Source organism: Notolabrus celidotus, chromosome 1, assembly GCF_009762535.1.
Source record: "Notolabrus celidotus isolate fNotCel1 chromosome 1, fNotCel1.pri, whole genome shotgun sequence".
In the NCBI taxonomy this organism is placed as follows: domain Eukaryota; kingdom Metazoa; phylum Chordata; class Actinopteri; order Labriformes; family Labridae; genus Notolabrus; species Notolabrus celidotus.
In genome coordinates, this window is record NC_048272.1 from 911,359 (window position 1) to 930,248 (window position 18,890).

The 18,890-nt window shown below is 41.3% G+C and overlaps 1 protein-coding gene across 4 annotated transcripts in view; it reads right to left on the minus strand.

Moving 5' to 3' along the window:
* Positions 1 to 164: 164 nt before the first annotated feature.
* The window catches only part of LOC117823012 (arf-GAP with coiled-coil, ANK repeat and PH domain-containing protein 3-like), a 107,660-nt gene continuing 88,934 nt past the window's right edge, over positions 165 to 18,890 (minus strand). Inside the window, exons 16-26 of one of the 4 annotated variants that reach the window (XM_034698043.1) lie at positions 16,421 to 16,490; positions 16,146 to 16,240; positions 14,256 to 14,476; positions 14,030 to 14,119; positions 13,686 to 13,778; positions 10,602 to 10,822; positions 10,051 to 10,160; positions 8,447 to 8,557; positions 6,384 to 6,445; positions 3,267 to 3,316; positions 165 to 725 (exon numbers count right to left, since the gene is read on the minus strand). In XM_034698043.1, coding sequence (XP_034553934.1) covers positions 657 to 725; positions 3,267 to 3,316; positions 6,384 to 6,445; positions 8,447 to 8,557; positions 10,051 to 10,160; positions 10,602 to 10,822; positions 13,686 to 13,778; positions 14,030 to 14,119; positions 14,256 to 14,476; positions 16,146 to 16,240; positions 16,421 to 16,490 — 1,192 coding nt within the window. In that variant the 3' untranslated portion in view covers positions 165 to 656. Of the gene's footprint in view, positions 726 to 3,266; positions 3,317 to 3,791; positions 6,446 to 8,446; positions 8,558 to 10,050; positions 10,161 to 10,601; positions 10,823 to 13,685; positions 13,788 to 14,029; positions 14,120 to 14,255; positions 14,477 to 16,145; positions 16,241 to 16,420; positions 16,491 to 18,890 lie in introns of those variants that run through there. The other 3 variants (XM_034698035.1, XM_034698059.1, XM_034698052.1) reach the window with 3 other exon arrangements.

Below are 18,890 nucleotides of genomic sequence, written 5' to 3' on the forward strand. Positions count from 1 at the left end.
TTAAAAGAAAATACATTTTTTTGAAATGCATAAAAACATTCCACACAGATTTTTTTTTAAATATATTTAATAAGAAAATTGAGTTTAACAAAACGTGATTATACAAGCATCAAAGGAGCATTTAGCTGATTTAAACATAAACATATAGTTCACTCGTCATAGAGAGTACACTTAAGCAAGTGGAAAAAAGAATGTTTTATTATGATGATGATTATATTTATTATTATTGATAATATTATTATTGTGCTCTGTACAATTGAAAAATAATCATGATGATCTTATCTGAGTTATCACGGCTTGGACCCAGAGACTAAAAAGTCCTGTTTGTTTAAAAAATAACAACAGACTTTTACCAGGCAGGGACACATCCAACATGATACAGTATTATGTTACAATATTGTTGAACTTGAATAAACTTTTTGATATGACCAGGGCGTATTGCTTTTGACCAAACATATTCATAAATCAATCAATATCACTTTCAAGCCTTACACAAAAGAGCTTAAACTAGCTTGCATGTTTCTGTTTGTTTAATCAGCTGCATCCTTTCCCCAGCATCAAACAGTCCTTCTACAAATGGATGCCAGAGTGGCTGAAGACTGGTCAGAAGAAGTGGTTGTGTCCAGAGTCACTGCTGAACTGTAAGCTCCTTCTCCTCAACTCCTCGGACTGGAGAGACGCAAGGACAGAAAATTCGCGAAAGACAGCAACACAGGAGATGCCACCTGCAACAGGGGATACTAAAGTCAAGGGGGGGTTGTCCCACTGGAGGGCACAGCTGAGACTGCAGTGACCAGTCTACTGGTTTCTGAACACCAGCAATTAAAGGAGTCCCAAGGAACCCATGTTTGGCTCTCCAGAAAGAAGGACAGAGCAGATCAACCCCTGCATGACAGAGTCAAGCCCTCGAAGTGTAGCATCAAGATAGACCGAAGCTCTTCACTTGGTAGTACATAGACCCATATTCATCCAGAATCATGAGATGCATTCCTCTTAAAAGCACACTTTCAACCATAAACTTTTATTTTATTTCATGCACATTTTTAGATTTAGGAATAAGACTTTGAGTTAGTTTGCAGAACAGACAACAAGAAAGTTGCAGGAAAAGAGTGGTGAGCATCCTGTCCTTGTCCTTCTTATTTATTGTCCTGGGATTGTATTTACTGCAGTGTACATGTTCGAGCAATGACTCTTTGATGTATGTGCCTAAAATGTTGTGGTTTACTTATCATGGTGTAGCATTGAAATGTCAGAGGCACCCCCAAAATATAACTAAAAACAATGATGTCTATTTGCCTTGTCAGAGGCAATATAATAAATTAGATTTTACTTTGATTTAATTTTTATCTTTTTTAAATTGTTATTGTATTTGAAACAAGTTCATAAAGTTTAATAAACTTGATATTTGTATGTTTAACTTACCTAATATACATGCTGCATGAAACTGTTGATGTAATAAATTGAATCCTAGTAGATTTTTTCTTTTTATGTGTATTTTAGTGATTTTTTGTGCACATTCCCTCATGTTAGCACTCTAAAGTTGTGACTTTGGACTGAGATCTTCAATATAATTCCCTGAATATTTAAGCAAAAAATACTTAAAGGTGACATATGCAAAATAGACTTTTTAATGGTTCTCTACCTGAAATATGTGTCCCTGTCTACAAACCCCCTGAAAAGTCAAAGAATCCATTCTGCCCCTGTTCTGATTTCTCCACCTTTCTGTAAATGTGTGCTGAAACCAGCCGTTTCAGTTTTCAGTGTTTTTCATACGTCACAACGCCATCCGGTCTGTAACAGGAAGTCAGAGCTCGGAGCTTGTTCAGCCCATAGACTGTATAAAATACAACTCAACCCCTCCTCCGTTTTTCATTCCCTGCACACATGTGTGCTAACAAGGAGCTTAGGAGGGAGGCATGCTAGTTGTAGGCTGTCTTAATAAACACAAAGGCCGGTTTTACTCCCCACGTCTGCAGATTTGAAGATCTAGTGAATGATTTTTAGTTTTCATGGAAAAGTGCTAGCGCTAGTTAGCATAGCCACATAGCTACATGTTATTGTAGCTGTGTACAAAGACACACGTCGACATACTGACAAATAAAACAACAAGAAACACTAAATCTGTGACCAATGGTTCAGAAAGGTCCTGCTGCAGGCGCCTCTCCATCAGGATCAGATTCTGGATCAGATTCAGAGGGTTGAAGTAACGCGGGTCTGTGAGCAGCCGTGTATATTCAGCCAACATGTAAACATTAGATCAACGTGCTGGACAGCCGAGGAGGCCACATCCACTTCCTGAGGGGGCGTGGTCAGAGAGCTCATTCTCATTTAAAGGCACAGACACAGAAAACGGCCTGTTCGGAGCAGGGCTGAAAAAGAGGGGTTTACAGGCAGACCAAAATCTGATTTCAAAGTGTTTTTATGAGCAATAAACTTTAAAGACATGTTTTGGGGACCTCTTAGACCAATATATTTTTATGAAAAAGAGCATAATATGTCACCTTTAAAGAGGGAGCATTTTGCTAATTTTCAGGCTTTGTATTGTCCTTCTGTTAGCTTTGCCAGCACTGTCAGCTTGACATGATTTATGACTAAAACAATTATTGTCTTATCTTAGATTGGTGTCTCATTTCCGCCACCATCTGAAACTTGTTATTCCATCTACTGCCAGAACCCAGCACTACGGAAGCCTCCTGCACTGTTGCTGTGCTACAAAGTCATCGTCATGGAGTTAGCTGGCGTCACTCTTTAAAATGACAAATGACGACATGTGGCCGATTGTTTTGGACCGTTGTGTTACTTTTAAAGTTAAAAACTATACACAATAATGTGACATCTGCATGACACTTTTATTTTCTACAGATTTTGTGATCAGTGAAGGCAGAACAGGGGGTGTCATTTGTGTGTGTGTGTGTGTGTGTGTGTGTGTGTGTGTGAGTTTGGCAACCCCAGTTGAAAAAGTCTGAGCATACTAAGTAGTATACTATCCTCACCCTCCTCTGTGACCTGGTACCTGCTGTACATGGCTTTAAACATATATATTTTTAAAGAAATGTTAATTATTATCAAAAGACTTGAGACATTTCTTTCCTCAGGACATAAAACTCCTTCACCAAAGATGAATGTGGTTTTCTCAAAGTGAAAGATTCCCACAGAGCCACAGAGCACGACACCTCAAAGATCACCCACAACCACCAGAGCAGAGAGAGTCTCAGTGTTACACTGATCTCCTACAATAATAGGACAGCCCAGAATGCTTCACTCACTCTATCCCGAACATCCTTGGTTTTAACTCTCCTGCTTCCCTCAGCAACCCCTGTGGTGACAGAAGCAATGATATGTCAGTCAGTGTTTATTTCAGCCAGTGGACATGTTCTGTCTGAGTTATAAAACAGTTTTTAGCATGTGAAAACATGTTTCAGTGGTTGTGTAACAATAACTGAGAGATAACATGAATGTGTCATACTCTGAATACACTGATGCTGTGCTCTCTGTGGAAAGCATAAGACCCTTAAACAATAAAGTGTTTGTTCAAAAGTGTGTTGAAGTTGACCTGGCAGTCTGGCGATGGAACCAGTTTAATGCTTTGAATAAGCTAAGTGTCACCTAAAGGTTTGTTACAGACCAGAAGATGTACCCAATCAGACAGTAAAAAATAGCATTCTCTCAACATCTGTACTTTCAACTGATCCTCCCTTTTCAGATATATCACCGTAATGTTGAGAGAATGTTATGTATGCATAAGAGATGAGACAAGAGTCAGAAAAAACAGCAACAAGCAGGAAGCAGGGTTAGTTCATCAAGAGTTTTTCCATTTTATTGTATGCATTTTGTCATCTCTTTTTTTTTTCCTTCAGTGCTTCTAAAGACAAGGAAGAAAGTATTCCAAAGATATCCAAATGTCAGTGAACAGAGGAGCGCCTCCAAGTAATGCAGAGTTGTGTTAAAGTTCTGCCTGACAGGTTATTGTTTTATTTTTGTTTGTAAAGAGAAGAAAAAGACAAACATAAAACAGATCAGACAGTCAGGATCCGTGATTGAATGCTGAGAGGCAGGCAGTTGGCGTTGAGTTAAAATACACAAGTGTACTATTTACAGCATGTTTGCTTTGAACAGCACCTTTAACCACTCCTATGTCAATACACACAATGGACACAACATTTAATACTTCGCCAGGGCCGGGGCCCTTAAAAGTTTGGTCACAGTAGCTTCACGTCACCCCCTAGACTGGTTCTACTTGCAGTACACATTGAACTATTGGCAGATTATAACCTGCCATACCAACATCTCTCAGGTCTGTCACATTTTTGTAACCTCTTTTAACATGTGAGTACACCAACAGTGTTTCTACCACTCTGTCACTTCACAAAGTATGGTAAGACTATGCTGTATCTACTCTGAACGGTTTCAGTAGAAAAAAAAAAAAAAGGTGATATTATACAACAACATCAGACACTTTCCCTTTAAAAAAGTCTTTGGCAGAGAAAAAAAAAGCACAATAAAAAAATAATTCAACTAACTGTTTTTGTGACGAGAGAAAGAAACACAGGAATGTCAAAAGTCGCCACAGATTTGGTCCGTGGATGTTTGAATCGGCACAGAGGTGCGTAAAGTAAGAAATATCTGACACCAGAGGGGTCATGGTGGTACATGCTTACTCCACAGGACTGCACTGCACAATGTGATCAAAACCATAGAAAGATATTTTAATCATGCTCAAAATGCAAACGATGTTAAACTTCCCTTAGATACTTCTGGGAAAGCATGCAGTGAAGACTGTAAGCATTGACCAGCGAGGGAAGCCAGATATATATGACCTTGACCCCACAGGTGTTTAATCTGTCTGAAAATGTGACCCTTTATTTAATGAAAGATACTGTAACAAGGAGGAGTATTTACAGCTAAACGCACGCATCATGAGTCACCTTTGTTTACTGAATAGCAGAACTGTTTAATGGTGAGCTGTAAATCCAGTTTTATCCACTCCCTCACTACACTTCCTGTTCAGGTGTGTCACAACTTCAGTTCCAATCCTCACTGGATAGCAGGTGACTCCTGCTATTAATTTCAAAGAAAGGAACCTTATGAGAATAATTCCCTCTGATAAGCTAGTAAAATCTCTTTCAGTGGTGATGCCAATAATCATATTCATAGCATTGTAAGGCCATTCCAAAGAGAAAATGAAAGCAACAGGATGTAATCTAAAGACTGCTTTCAGATTACAATGACAATCATTGACAGTTGTGCAGACATAAGCTGCAACCAAGAATGCATTGCACTGGTCCTCTGGGGATATAGACATAAATAAAATAGACAATAGATAGATAGACATGACTCGACATGAATAATGTAAAGACTAGCTGAATTAGAAAAAGAAACAAAATAATAATACTGTAAATGGGAAAAGTGCAGTTTCTTTTTTTCTTTTACATAATGTATCATAATATGCTTTAACTCTGTCTCTCAGTATTCTCTGACACATGAACTCACTCACTCATTCACTCACTCACTCACTCACTCACACACTATCTTACAAAGCAGGCAAGGGTCTTTTCTCCAAAAGCCCTTCAGTATTCTTGTCACAGTTTTACATTTAACTTTCCTTTCCTGACCCCTCTTTATACACAGTAAACGACCTCGGCTACCTCTACTGCAGCTTGTCGGCTACTCTTTTTCTTTGAAAATTGGAACAATCACCATTTTTTTTTCACCTCATGCCACAGCACATAGTTTAAAGATTATCAATATAACTTCTAAATATGAATATTTACATCTCCGGGTACGCAGAGATGGGTAGGTTGGATGGTTTGGATAGTTATGAGGTGTAGAGGGGGTTAATGCAGCCAGATTCTTCAGAGCTGTTAGGCAACAGTCAACCTACAGCCTCACACCAAAAGGTTACACCACATTATGAGAAGTTAGAGTATGACCCTGTTAGCAAAACACCAAAAAGCAGATGTCATTTTACTGTGTGTGTGTCATGTAACAAGCATAGCATGGGCGGTGCCGAGCAGAAACATAGTGGTGATGCAGAAAAATGGAGGTGAAGACTGCATTTTCAGTAGAGTTAAAAAGGTCCATCAGGGGTCTCCCTATAGGTATTACATAATGCACCCCCATAATGAGCAAATGGTACGCTCCTCTCTGAGACAGGAAGTTACCCGTGAGCTTTGATCTAAAGAATATCAGACTTGAGATCAAAGTCTAAGGGGAACTTCTTCTGCAAGATTATTTTAGATCTATCTTTATGGAGATAGAGACAGAGAGAGAGAGAGCTCTGGGGTAAAGAGGTGACCACTAGCACTCGTCTATGTTGAGGCAGATGAATTCCTGGATGCACTTCCTATACTGCTGCTCAGTGGGGCTGCTGCCGGGATATTGACCTGGTTGACCCAAAGGAGCCTCGGCCTCTCGCATTTCTTCGTTCATCCGTGCTAGACGCAGTCTGAAGGAGAGGAGACATAAAACAGAGGCAGGGGGGAGAAATGTTAGCAAAGAAGGGGATGCATATAATAGTGGAGATGGGAATTGGGATTCTAGGAGGAAAAAAAGGAAGATGAAGGTGCAAGGATTCAAATTTAGAGTGGAAATGTGATAGAGTGATAAGAAAAAGAGACAGTAATACATACATGTCATGCATTTACCTATTTATACCTAGCAAAGTTTAGACAATTAAAGCATTAATCTTTTTCCTTATGTCTTATTAAAATATCAAGACTAACAAAACACATGCAGACAATATCAAGACTAACAAAACACAGTCTTGATTTTTTCTGCCTGTGTTTTGTTAGTCTTGATTTTGTCAGCCTGTGTTTTGTTAGTCTTGATTTTGTCAGCCTGTGTTTTGTTAGTCTTCATTTTGTCTGCCTGTGTTTTGTTAGTCTTGATATTGTCAGCCTGTGTTTTGTTAGTCTTGATTTTGTCAGCCTGTGTTTTGTTAGTCTTGATTTTGTCAGCCTGTGTTTTGTTAGTCTTGATATTGTCAGCCTGTGTTTATACAATATCAAGACTAACAAATTCCGGAATGAAAAAAGTATGATATTCTTGACCTGGATAACTACTGAGTTTTTATCGATGTTTGTCTAATCTTTAAAGAAAACTTTAAAGATATATATCTTTGTATATCAGGCTGACAAAAATATAGTATGTTAACTTTAAAGTTTAGGAAAACATCATCAGGATTCTAATAAGGAAATGAGGTAGCCTGGATATCTAACTTTAAAGGTGACATATCACGCTTTTTCCATCAATATATATTGTTCTAAGAGGTCCCCAAAACATGTCTTTAAAGTTTATGCTCAAAAAAACACTTTGAAATCAGATTTTGGTCTGCCTGAAGAACCCTCTTCTTCAGTCCTCCTCAGAACACTGTTTTCTCTCTGACCACGCCCCCTCAGGAAGTGGATGTGCCTCGGCTGTCCAGCACGTTGATCTAATGTTTACATGTTGGCGGAATATACACGGCTGCTCACAGACCCGCGTTACTTCAACCCTCTGAATGTGATCCAGAATCTGATCCTGACGGAGAGGCGCCTGCAGCAGGACCTTTCTGAAGGATTGGTCACAGATTTAGTGTTTCTTGTTGTTTTATTTGTCAGTATGTAGACGTGTGTCTTGGTACACAGCTACGAACATGTAGCTATGTGGCTATGCTAACTAGCGCTAGCACTTATCCATGATAAATAAAAATCATCCACTAGATCTTCAAATCTGCAGACGTGGGGAGTAAAACCGACCTCTACCAGAAAGGCAGCGGGACCTTTTCTGAAGGATTGGTCACAGATTTTGTGTTTCTTGTTGTTTTATTTGTCAGTATGTCGACGTGTGTCTTGGTACACAGCTACAGCTACGACATGTAGCTATGTGGCTATGCTAACTAGCGCTAGCACTTATCCATGATAAATAAAAATCACCCACTAGATCTTCAAATCTGCAGACGTGGGGAGTAAAACCGACCTTTGTGTTTATTAAGACAGCCTACAACTAGCATGCCTCCCTCCTAAGCTCCTTGTTAGCACACATGTGTGCAGGGAATGAAAAACGGAGGAGGGGTTGAGTTGTATTTTATACAGTCTATGGGCTGAACAAGCTCCGAGCTCTGACTTCCTGTTACAGACCGGATGGCGTTGTGACGTATGAAAAACACTGAAGTCTGAAACGGCTCGTTTCACACACATTTACAGAAAGGTGGAGAAATCAGAACAGGGGCAGAATGGATTCTTTTCATTTTCGGGGGGTTTGTAAACATGCCAGGGACACATATTTCAGGTAGAGAACCATTAAAAATTCAATTTTGCATGATATGTCACCTTTAACAAAGATCAAATGTAGCAGCATGTATTCGGTTGTGTTCGGGGAACCTTGAATCATTTTAACAAGCAGCTATCAAGGAATGTTTTTATAAGAAGCTTGAATGAATGAAAAAAGAAGGATGTGGTTCACTCACAGGGTGACGATGTCCGCATTGGCAGCTTGGACAGCGATACTTAGGGGGTCATGGCCCTGCTCATCCACCTCTGTTTGTGATGCTCCTCTCTTCAGGAACAGACACACCTGACTGTATAAAACATACAGAGACAAAAAAAAGGTGAGTTGACATATTCTGTTTCTAGCATCCTTCAGGGTTTAACCACGTCTGTTTGACCAACTATAAATCATGATATGTTAAGTTATCCAGTTTACACAGCTGTGAGAGGTGTAATGTGAGAAGTATTGCTCATGGATGATAAATGCAAGTTGAGGATATGATTTAATGTCTGTTTAATTTTTCATGTACATGTCTTAAATTCATGGCAAATTATGCTATGGGACAATATTTGTTGAAACAACCACAGCAACAGTGAGGCCCAACAGGAACTACAAGAGTTAATAAGAGCGTCTCAGAGATCTTTTGTTGTCTTGTGGTGTTTATACTGCTTGACTTCCTGCTCAGGGTTGGACTCCACCAGGGCTGCCCTTTGTCACCGGTTCTGTTCATAACTTCTAGGGACAGAATTTCTAGGCGCAGCCAAGTGGCGGAGGGTGTCCGGTTTCGGTGGCCTTGGGATTCCATCTCTGCTCTTTGCAGATGATGTGGTCCTATTGGCTTCATCGAGCAGTGACCTCCAGCTCGCACTGGGACGGTTTGTAGCTGAGTGTGAAGCAGCTGAGGATGAGGATCAGCACCTCTAAGTCTGAGGCCATGGTGCTAAGTCGGAAAAGGGTGGCTTGCCCTCTCCGGGTCGGAGGGGAGTCTTTGCCCCAGGCGGAGGAGTTTAAGTATCTTGGGGGTGAGTGCGAGATTGACAGACAGATTGGGGCGGTGTCTGCAGTGATGCGGACGCTGTACCGGTCTGTTGTGATCTGAAGAGAGAGCTGAGCCAGAAGGCAAAGCTCTCAATCTACCGGTCAATCTACGTTCCAACCCTCACCTGTGGTTACGAGCTGTGGGTAGTGACTGAAAGAACGGCCTTAGAGAGAGGGTCAGGAGCTCAGACATCCAGGAGAGGCTCAAAGTAGAGCCGCTGCTCCTCCGGATTGAGAGGAGCCAGATGAGGTGGTTCGGGCATCTGGTTAGGATGCCTCCCGGACGTCTCCCTGGAGAGGTGTTTCGGGCATGTCCGTTTGGGAGGAGGCCACGGGGAAGGCCTAGGACAAGCTGGCGAGATTATGTCTCTCAGCTGGCCTGGGAGCGCCTCGGTATCCTCCCAGAGGAGCTGGTGGAAGTGGCCGGGGAGAGGAGTGTCTGGGCTTCCCTGCTGAGGCTGCTGCCCCCGCGATCCAGACCCGGATAAGTGGAAGAAGATGGATGGATGGATGGATGGATGGGCTTCCTGCTCCATTTACAAGCTGAGGAAGATCTAAGATTTCTAGCTCTTAAAAAATGTGGTAGTGAGTTGTTTCAGATAGCACTACAGAGAAAATGGTTACCTCATGTAGTGATTTGAGTGATTTGACAAAATACCATTGGTAGTGTACACCTCCATAGTTTCCACACATTATTTTCATAACACACAGGCTGGAACATGAATGCAGGAGTCACAGAAACTTCCTTGTAGAAACACTTCTTACCCAGTGTGTCCCAGGTAGGTGGCGTGGTGCAGAGGGCCTCTGCCCCTCATGTCCCTCTGGTTCACGTCGGCCCCATTCTGTAGCAGGAACTCACAGGCTATCAGAGAGCCCTGATGGACACGCAGACACACAGGGAAAGTTGTTTCTATTAGTTTTCTAATAACTAAGAAGTATTTTTATTGGCATTTTACCTTTACTTTGGAACATCTTGTCGGATCATCATCATCAAACTGTTTCATTTTTCCTACCTCAAGGCTGAGTGAGAGTCAAGCAATTCATGCAATCAGATGATGGGTCTGCACATGGAGCAGTTGTGTTGTGTTTTTTTTAATATCTTTTATAGCTGTGGGTGTTTATAGCTTTCATTATGCATCAATAAAACCTGGTGCTGTTAACATCGGCAGATTATCTGTCATTGATTTATAACCCTAACAGTTTCAATCAGGGTGTAGCATCTGAATAAGATGCAATATCTCAAAGGGTAAGTGATTGCGTGTGAGCCATTATGCGTTCACTTTCTGCCAAATCTACAAACTGTAGTGTTGTCTCACCCCTATAACTGCCTGAATGAGAGGTGTTTTCCCCTCCTCCTCACTAGCAGCGTGTACATCAGCTCCATGTGCCAGAGCTTCAGCCATGAGCGGCATGTTGTGTAGACGGGAGGATCGGTGGAGAAGCGCCCCTGGGTGAAGCTCCCTCGGGTCTTCTGGGTCTGATGGCACTTCCTGTTCGATCTCTACCTCACCACTGGATGACTCCTCTGACTCCTCTTCTGGGGGTACAGTAACAGGAAGATGGCGAGAAAGAGGAATGACGTGAATTACTTTTGTAATATTTTGAAATTTTGACAGAATAAAGCATCGTTCAGTTAAGGGGGTACTGTCTGCAGGCTACTCTTATCTCTTTTATTCATTAGGTCCCAAAGATGATACTTTTAACACACATTTAAAAATGTCCCAGAGATGTCTTCTTCTTTGAATGAACTTTTTCCATGTTGGATGGCAGTAAGTTTCAAATTGTCCTCCTTAAAATAAGTGTTTTCAAGACAATATTGATAAACTCCTCCAGAAAATATAGCTAAATGTTGATTAAGTGTGATCACATTTGGTTGGAATAGATGAAAAAGTTTCATTGTTAACTCATATTTGACTACTGCAACTCTCTACTGGCAGGCCTCCCTGCATTCACAGTTAAACCTCTGCAGCTGATCCAGAACACAGCAGCAGCACGTCTGGTCTTCAACCAGCCTGACAGCTCATGTCACTCCCCTGCTCATCTCACTACACTGGCTTCCAGTTGCAGCTCGCATCAGATACAAAACTCTAATCATGACTTACAAAGCAGTCACCAAAACTGCTCCAGTTTACCTGGAACCCCTCATCCAGGTCTACACCACTTCTCGCCCGCTACGCTCAGCCTCTGAAAAGCACCTAGTGCTTCCAGCACACAAGGCCTCAAAATCACTAGCTGGACTCTTCTCTTCTGTTGCCCCTAAATGGTGGAATGAATTGTCCAACTCCATTCGATCTGCAGAGTCCCTCTCTACTTTCAAAAGACAGCTAAAGACCCAGCTCTTTAGGAAGCACTATGCACTTAGCTAGACTGTTCTCCACTGTTGTCCCCAGTGGCAGATCATGTCTTCCAGCTACAGTTGACTCACACTGTCCTGCTCTACTCTGGGAATCTGTGTTCAGGTCTGGAGTGACCCAGCACTTGGTACTTTGGTCATTATTGTGGTGATGTTAATTGTTGATGATGATAATGGAAGGTCCTAAATGGTTTGGTTGCTTCATTGTAGATGTTCCTTATTTACTTTTGTGCATTACCTTTACACTGCTTGGCAGTACCTGCACCCAAATTGACTTGAAGCACTTTGTTCCTCTTACTGATCTTGTTTCCTCTTGTCTAGATCTTTGCTTGTGTTGTTCTTGTTCTCGTATGTACATCGCTTTGGATAAAAGCGTCTGCTAAATGACATTGTAACATTGTAACATATTTATATAGCCAGTCTTCTTTGGCTCAAAAGATCAAAAACAAAAACAAACAAAAAGTCTTTAAATCAGGCATGTCCAAAGTACGGCCCGGGGGCCAATCGCGGCCCAAGGTCCATTTATTTATGGCCCCAAGCTTCCATCTTAAAATGTGTTATTTATAGCACAGATATTAATCACATTCTGAATCATCTGTGCATTTTAGTTTCTTTCAAGCACACAAACAAAACTAAAGTCAATCCAGAAACGTCTCAAAAAGCTTCATATGAACTACTTGTCTAAAGCCAAAGCTCTGGGAATTCTGCAAGAATATAATTAGGAGGAAACACAAGAACTCTTAAAGCTGACAGGTTTTCAAATGAATGTTTTTATCATGATGTGAAAATGTTCTTGATGAACACTAAAAGAGGACACAAGACAAGATCAAAATTATAAAATTGTGCAGAAAAGGCTAAATTTGGTGCATAAAAATAGTTCAGAATTCAGGACAAGAATTATTTAGTTCTTAATTTTTTGTCTGCTGGTCAGAACAGTCAAAAAAACAACATGAAATAGAAGTGTGATGAAATCCAGATCGTGATCCTGTCATAGGAAAATAATGAGACAATATTTTTCCCACATTGCCCGACCCTAAAGAAAAACATTTTCCTCCAGAAGAAGATAAAGTTTGCTAATGTTTACATGGCTTGTGGAGAACTGAGGATTATCTAGTTACTGATTTATTGAGACAAAATGTAAAATAATTATTATTATCCCCTCAGATCAAAAACCTTGGCGTCATCTTCAATCAGACTCTCTCCTTCCAACCCCACATCCGTCACATCACCAAAACTGCCTTCTTTCACCTCCGCAACATCGCCCGCCTCCGTCCCACTCTCTCCAAATCCGCTGCTGAAACCCTAATTCATGCTTTTATATCCTCACGACTCGACTACTGTAATAGCCTCCTGTATGGTCTTCCCTCCTCCCATCTACAAAAACTACAAAACGTACAGAACTCTGCTGCCCGGCTACTCACCCACTCCCGCTCCAGAGACCACATCACCCCTGTCCTTCAACAGCTCCACTGGCTCCCCGTAAAACAGGGCATCCATTTCAAGATCCTGCTCACCACGTACAAATCCCTCAATAACCTGGCCCCCCCCATACCTCACTGACCTTCTCCAGTACTACCACTCCTCCCGCCGCCTCCGATCCTCTGACTCCAACCTCCTCACTCCCATTACTAAATCCAAGCGCCGTACCTTGGGGGCCTTTGCCATAGCCGCCCCCACCCTCTGGAACTCTCTCCCCCCACACATCCGTGCTTCTGACTCACTTCATTCATTTAAGAAACAGTTAAAAACTTACCTTTTCAAACAGGCATTCCCCACACATTCATTATTCCACCTCTTCCCTTGTCGCCTGCTTGTCTTATATGTCTTTATTGTATTTATTTATTGTCTCTCTTGTAAAGCGTCTTTGAGTTATTGAAAAGCGCTATATAAAACTTAGGTATTATTATTATTATTATCATTAAATAGAGATTTCATATATAACTTTCAGGATTCCTAAGTCTGAGATATTCTGACAACATCAAATGTGGCCCTCCTTAAAACAAAGTTTGGACACCACTGCTTTAAATCCTCAAATATAAGTTCATACCTTCTTCTGTTACACTGTCCACCACTGAGCCAAAAACCAGAATGTCTGTGCTGCCATCAGTGCTTCCTCCCAGACCGCTGTCGCTGCTTAGACCTGCAGGGCCAAGCATCGCCAAGCCACGGACACGTTAATCATTACACAGCAAATCCAGAACTACTCAAACACATGATAACACACACGCACACACACATGATCTACTTATCTAGAGATATAAGGTGTTTAAGTTTGAACTACATTTAAAGTAGCTTGTCACAGAAAGTAGCTCTCACTGAAAAACAGTACAGTACTGGTGATATTGATCTTGATTGCGCTTGTGTGTACAAACTTTCCAGTGGTGAACTTACTGCGAGGACCAGAGCCTGTGTCAAAGTAGGAAAATAGTGAATCCAGCTCATCCGGACAGAACAGAGAGTCCCGGCGAAACTTTGCTGCAGCTGTATCCAAACAACAAAATATGACAAGACATCAGTCTGAGATTAAGAGTGTATTTGCACGGTCTAATGAATCTGGCTGGACTTGTTTTTCTGAATTTTCCTTCAACTTTAAGACTGCTTTGTTATCTGCACTGACCTGCAGAGAGGTTTGCAGGTGAAGCACTGCCCGGCTCATAGCGATGATATTTCCTGCGGGCTTTGTTTGGGGCTCGGATAGAGCTGTTGTGTCGGTGACACTTCTTCACCGTCCAGGGCCTGGACTTCCTCTCACCCTCTACCAAAGCTTCACTCCCACTCATCTTCTTCAGGAAGCGTTTCTCCACGTATTTAGACTTGATCCAGGTCTCTTTCTCCTGTCTGAACGCACATGTTGAAAAACAGACAATCTTAAAATACAGGGGATAAAATATACACCCATAATTGAGTGCAGCCCAGATCTGTTAAAGGTGACATATCACGCTTTTTCCATCAATATATATTGGTCTAAGAGGTCCCCAAAACATGTCTTTAAAGTTTCTGCTCAAAAAAACACTTTGAAATCAGATTTTGGCATGCCTGAAAAACCCTCTTCTTCAGCCCTCCTCAGAACACTCTGTTTTCCCTCTGACCACGCCCCCTCAGGAAGTGGATGTGCCCTCAGCTCTCCAGCACGTTGATCTAATGTTCACAAGTTTATGTCTATCACTTCTCTCTCTTACTCCCCTCTATCTGTCTTTCCAGACCCAACTCGGTCGAGGCATGATGGCTGTCTAACATGAGTCTGGTCCTGCTGGAGGTTTCTGCCTGTTAAAAGGAAGTTTTTCCTCTCCACTGTAACTAGCTAAATACTGCGATGTGCAATGCTCATGATGGATTAAGGTGGGGTCAGACTGAGTCTTACCCTGTCTTGAAGTTGGGTCTCTGTTCATAATTTGACATAGAGTGGTCTAGACCTCCTCTGTTTGTAAAAGCGTCTTGAGATAACGTTTGTTGTGATTTGGCGCTATGCAAATAAAGATTGATTGATTGATTGATTGATTGATTGATTGATGTTGGCTGAATATACACGGCTGCTCACAGACCTGCGTTACTTCAACCCTCTGAATCTGATCCAGAATCTGATCCTGGCGGAGAGGCGCCTGCAGCAGGACCTTTCTGAACCATTGGTCACAGATTTAGTGTTTCTTGTTGTTTTATTTGTCAGCATGTCGACGTGTGTCTTGGTAACACAGCTACCAACATGTAGCTATGTGGCTATGCTAACTAGCGCTAGCACTTTTCCATGAAAACTAAAAATCATCCACTAGATCTTCAAATCTGCAGACGTGGGGAGTCAAACCGACCTCTGCCAGAAAGGCAGCAGGACCTTTCTGAACCATTGGTCACAGATTCTGTGTTTCTTGTTGTTTTATTTGTCAGTATGTCGATGTGTGTCTTGGTACACTGCTACAGCTACGACATGTAGCTATGTGGCTATGCTAACTAGCGCTAGCACTTATCCATGAAAAATAAAAATCATCCACTAGATCTTCAAATCTGCAGACGTGGGGAGTAAAACCGACCTTTGTGTTTATTAAGACAGCCTACAACTAGCATGCCTCCCTCCTAAGCTCCTTGTTAGCACACGTGTGTGCAGGGAATGAAAAACAGAGGAGGGGGTGAGTTGTATTTTATACAGTCTATGGGCTGAACAAGCTCCGAGCTCTGACTTCCTGATACAGACCGGATGGCGTTGTGACGTATGAAAAACACTGAAAACTGAAACGGCTGGTTTCAGCACACATTTACAGAAAGGTGGAGAAATCAGAACAGGGGCAGAATGGATTCTTTTCATTTTCAGGGGGTTTGTAGACAGGGACACATATTTCAGGTAGAGAACCATTAAAAAGTCCATTTTGCATGATATGTCACCTTTAATGCAGCAGATTGTTGAAATTGAAAGATGTAACATGACTTTTTACTTCATGGCATGAGAGTAGTGTTAATCCAAAAGTACGCAGCAATGTGTTAGAATACAATCTTACAATACAATCTGTAAAATACTAACCTTGAACTGGACGGTCCAGGTTTTTTCGCTCCCACTTCCTCACAGGCTCCCTCGTAAATTTGATTGATCACTGTGTTCCCCAATTCACACATCAGCTAACGAGAGGATCAAAGAAGTACAAAGACAGGAGACAGACAGAAAGAAAGAACAAAAAGGAAGAAAAGTGCAAAAAGTTTAAGCAATGCTAAAAGGAAATTATAAATGCAACTCTTATGGGGCAAAAAATCACATCACAGAGATAAGAAGCTGCAAGCAAATGTGCTGAGGAGCCACACCTTGAGCAATTCTGGCTCCCATGAGTCTAGCGTCAGTGAGCGTACTTTGGAGCAATGGACGCCTAAACTCCTGAAAGAGATAAAGGGGGGGGAAACAGATTTATAAAGAAAGTTAACTTAAAGACAACTTTTTTATCAATCTCCATTACTTAAGCACATTTTTACCTCCCACACAACTGCCTGAGGTGGAAGATGTGTTCTGTTTCTCAACACTTATAAGACTTGGAAACTTTTAAAATATACTAAAATAATCTATTTGATGGCTTCAACATGTACTCTGTTGACTTCAAAGCCAGACCCCTGCAGAATGTTTCAGGCACTCATTTCTCCAACCATACAGAACACATTTTGTTTACTGTAACTACACCTCTTCTATTCACCACAGAGCAGATTTCCTGGAATAGCTGGTTACAGGTATGTTTTTGTTACTCATACCAAACAAGAGCACAAGTTGTAAAAATATGCTTACATGTTGTTTGTGCTCTCAGTGCATCTACTGTTGTACTGTTTGTCTCCATTAAAGAATGTCTAGCTTTTTTACCCCAGTCAGACTTTTTTCGTTATTTACAAATAAGACATTATGTCCGATCTAAAATCTCTAGAATCCCTTCAGGTGGAACATTCTTTTTTGACACCTTAAAGGCACTATGAGGAGTTTTTCACCAGCTGAAACCAACACTGATGCCTCTTTATGACCTTCAAAAGCAAACAAAACCATAAACAACACTGATAACTTCTCTGTTGTCATTTTTAATGCCTTATATCACTCAGAGGGGGGTAGGTGTCAGACCACATGATTGACATTTGGCTTGAGAAACAGCCTTTTTCTGCTGTTTTCATGGCAAATAATCACATTGAGTGATAAATCTGGCTGTTAAAAGACAGTAGGGTGAGGTTTTTGATGAAAAACTAATTATGCATGTACAGAACAAGAGATAAGAGGTATCACTTTGTCTACAATGGGGAGCCAAAGTTCATTTAAATCAAAAGTTCCTCACAGCAGCTTTAAAGACCCCCCCTGACTCCAGACATCTTATCTTTAAATTTGTCAGTCTGTATGACACTGGTACCCCAGCTCACACTATTAAGATCAGAGATACTTGGAAAGAGGAATTGCGTGTTGACATATTTGAAGCCATGTGGGATGACAGCCTATCTATGATACAGTCTTGCTCTATAAGCAGCAGGCATCAGCTCATTCAGTTTAAGGTTGTCCATCGTTTACATTATTCTAAATCAAGGTTGCATAAGTTCTACTCCTCTGTCTCCCCGTTGCGTGACAGATGCAAGATTTCTGAGGATACATTGTCTCATGCCTTTTGGTTTTGTCCTTCACTAACTGATTTTTGGTCCAAGGTATTTGACTGGTACTCTAAGGCCTATAAAAGACTCTTTCAGCCAGAACCTGGACTTGCAATCTTTGGCTGTTCACAGTCCACTAAGGATCTGTCCTCCTCTGTGCGATGAGGAAAATGTTACTGCTCAAGACTTTCTCTTCTAAGTCTCTGGAGACAAAACTGAGATTCTCACTTCAGCCTCATTCAAGTTTCAAATTGTTCTCATTAGTTTCTCCTAAAATTCACTAGGAGAAATAGTTGAGACCATGACATGAGTCTTATTTGAGACTTAAATGAGAGATCTCATTAATGGCTCATTTTCTTCTCTTTTTTTAAATATATATTTTTGGCCTTTTTGCCTTTATTTGACAGGACAGCTGAAGAGAGACAGGAAATGTGGGGAGTAGTGAGCGGGGGAAGACATGCAGGAAATGGTCAACCAGCCGGGAATCAAACCGGTGACCCCTGCGACGAGGACTGTAGCCTCTGTATGTGGGACGCTTAGACCGCTAGGCTACCAGCGCCCAAAAGAGTCCACACCTTTAATTGTAATAATCTGGTCGGCCCTTTTGCGGCCCATATTTTAAATAAATGGTCTGTCATACCTGATATGAAATCTCTATCTTTTGTAATTTCTCTCAAATCCACTAAATCTTTGTGAAGTTGTTTTGTTCCAAACAGACTTGTAAAGGAAGGACCATACTGTGAAGTCAAAGAAGAGATCATTTCACATCTAAATATCTGATCTTGAAGTGGTTCAAATGTTTTAATGAGAATTGTAAGTTTGTGGACAATTACATTGAAATGTTAATTTTGCAGGGCACTATAAATGTTGATGAAAAGATGAGCTCAGGCTCTTTCTTTGCTCCATCTGAGCTCAACTTGAGACCCAAAAACTGAGTCTGACAAAAACAAATGGATGAGGTTAGATTGAGACAATTGAGAGAGCTCCCTGATTTCTCCACCTGAGCTCAAAAGGAGTCACAACACTTGAGAAATATCTGAGAATCATTTCAGATTTGGACCAGATCTCCTTTTGAACTGAAAGGGAGACTAAGCTGAGACTTTTTACAACTTTTTTCTGGAGGCAAGAATGAGAAACAGGAGACATAAGCTATAGTCTCATTTTGCTT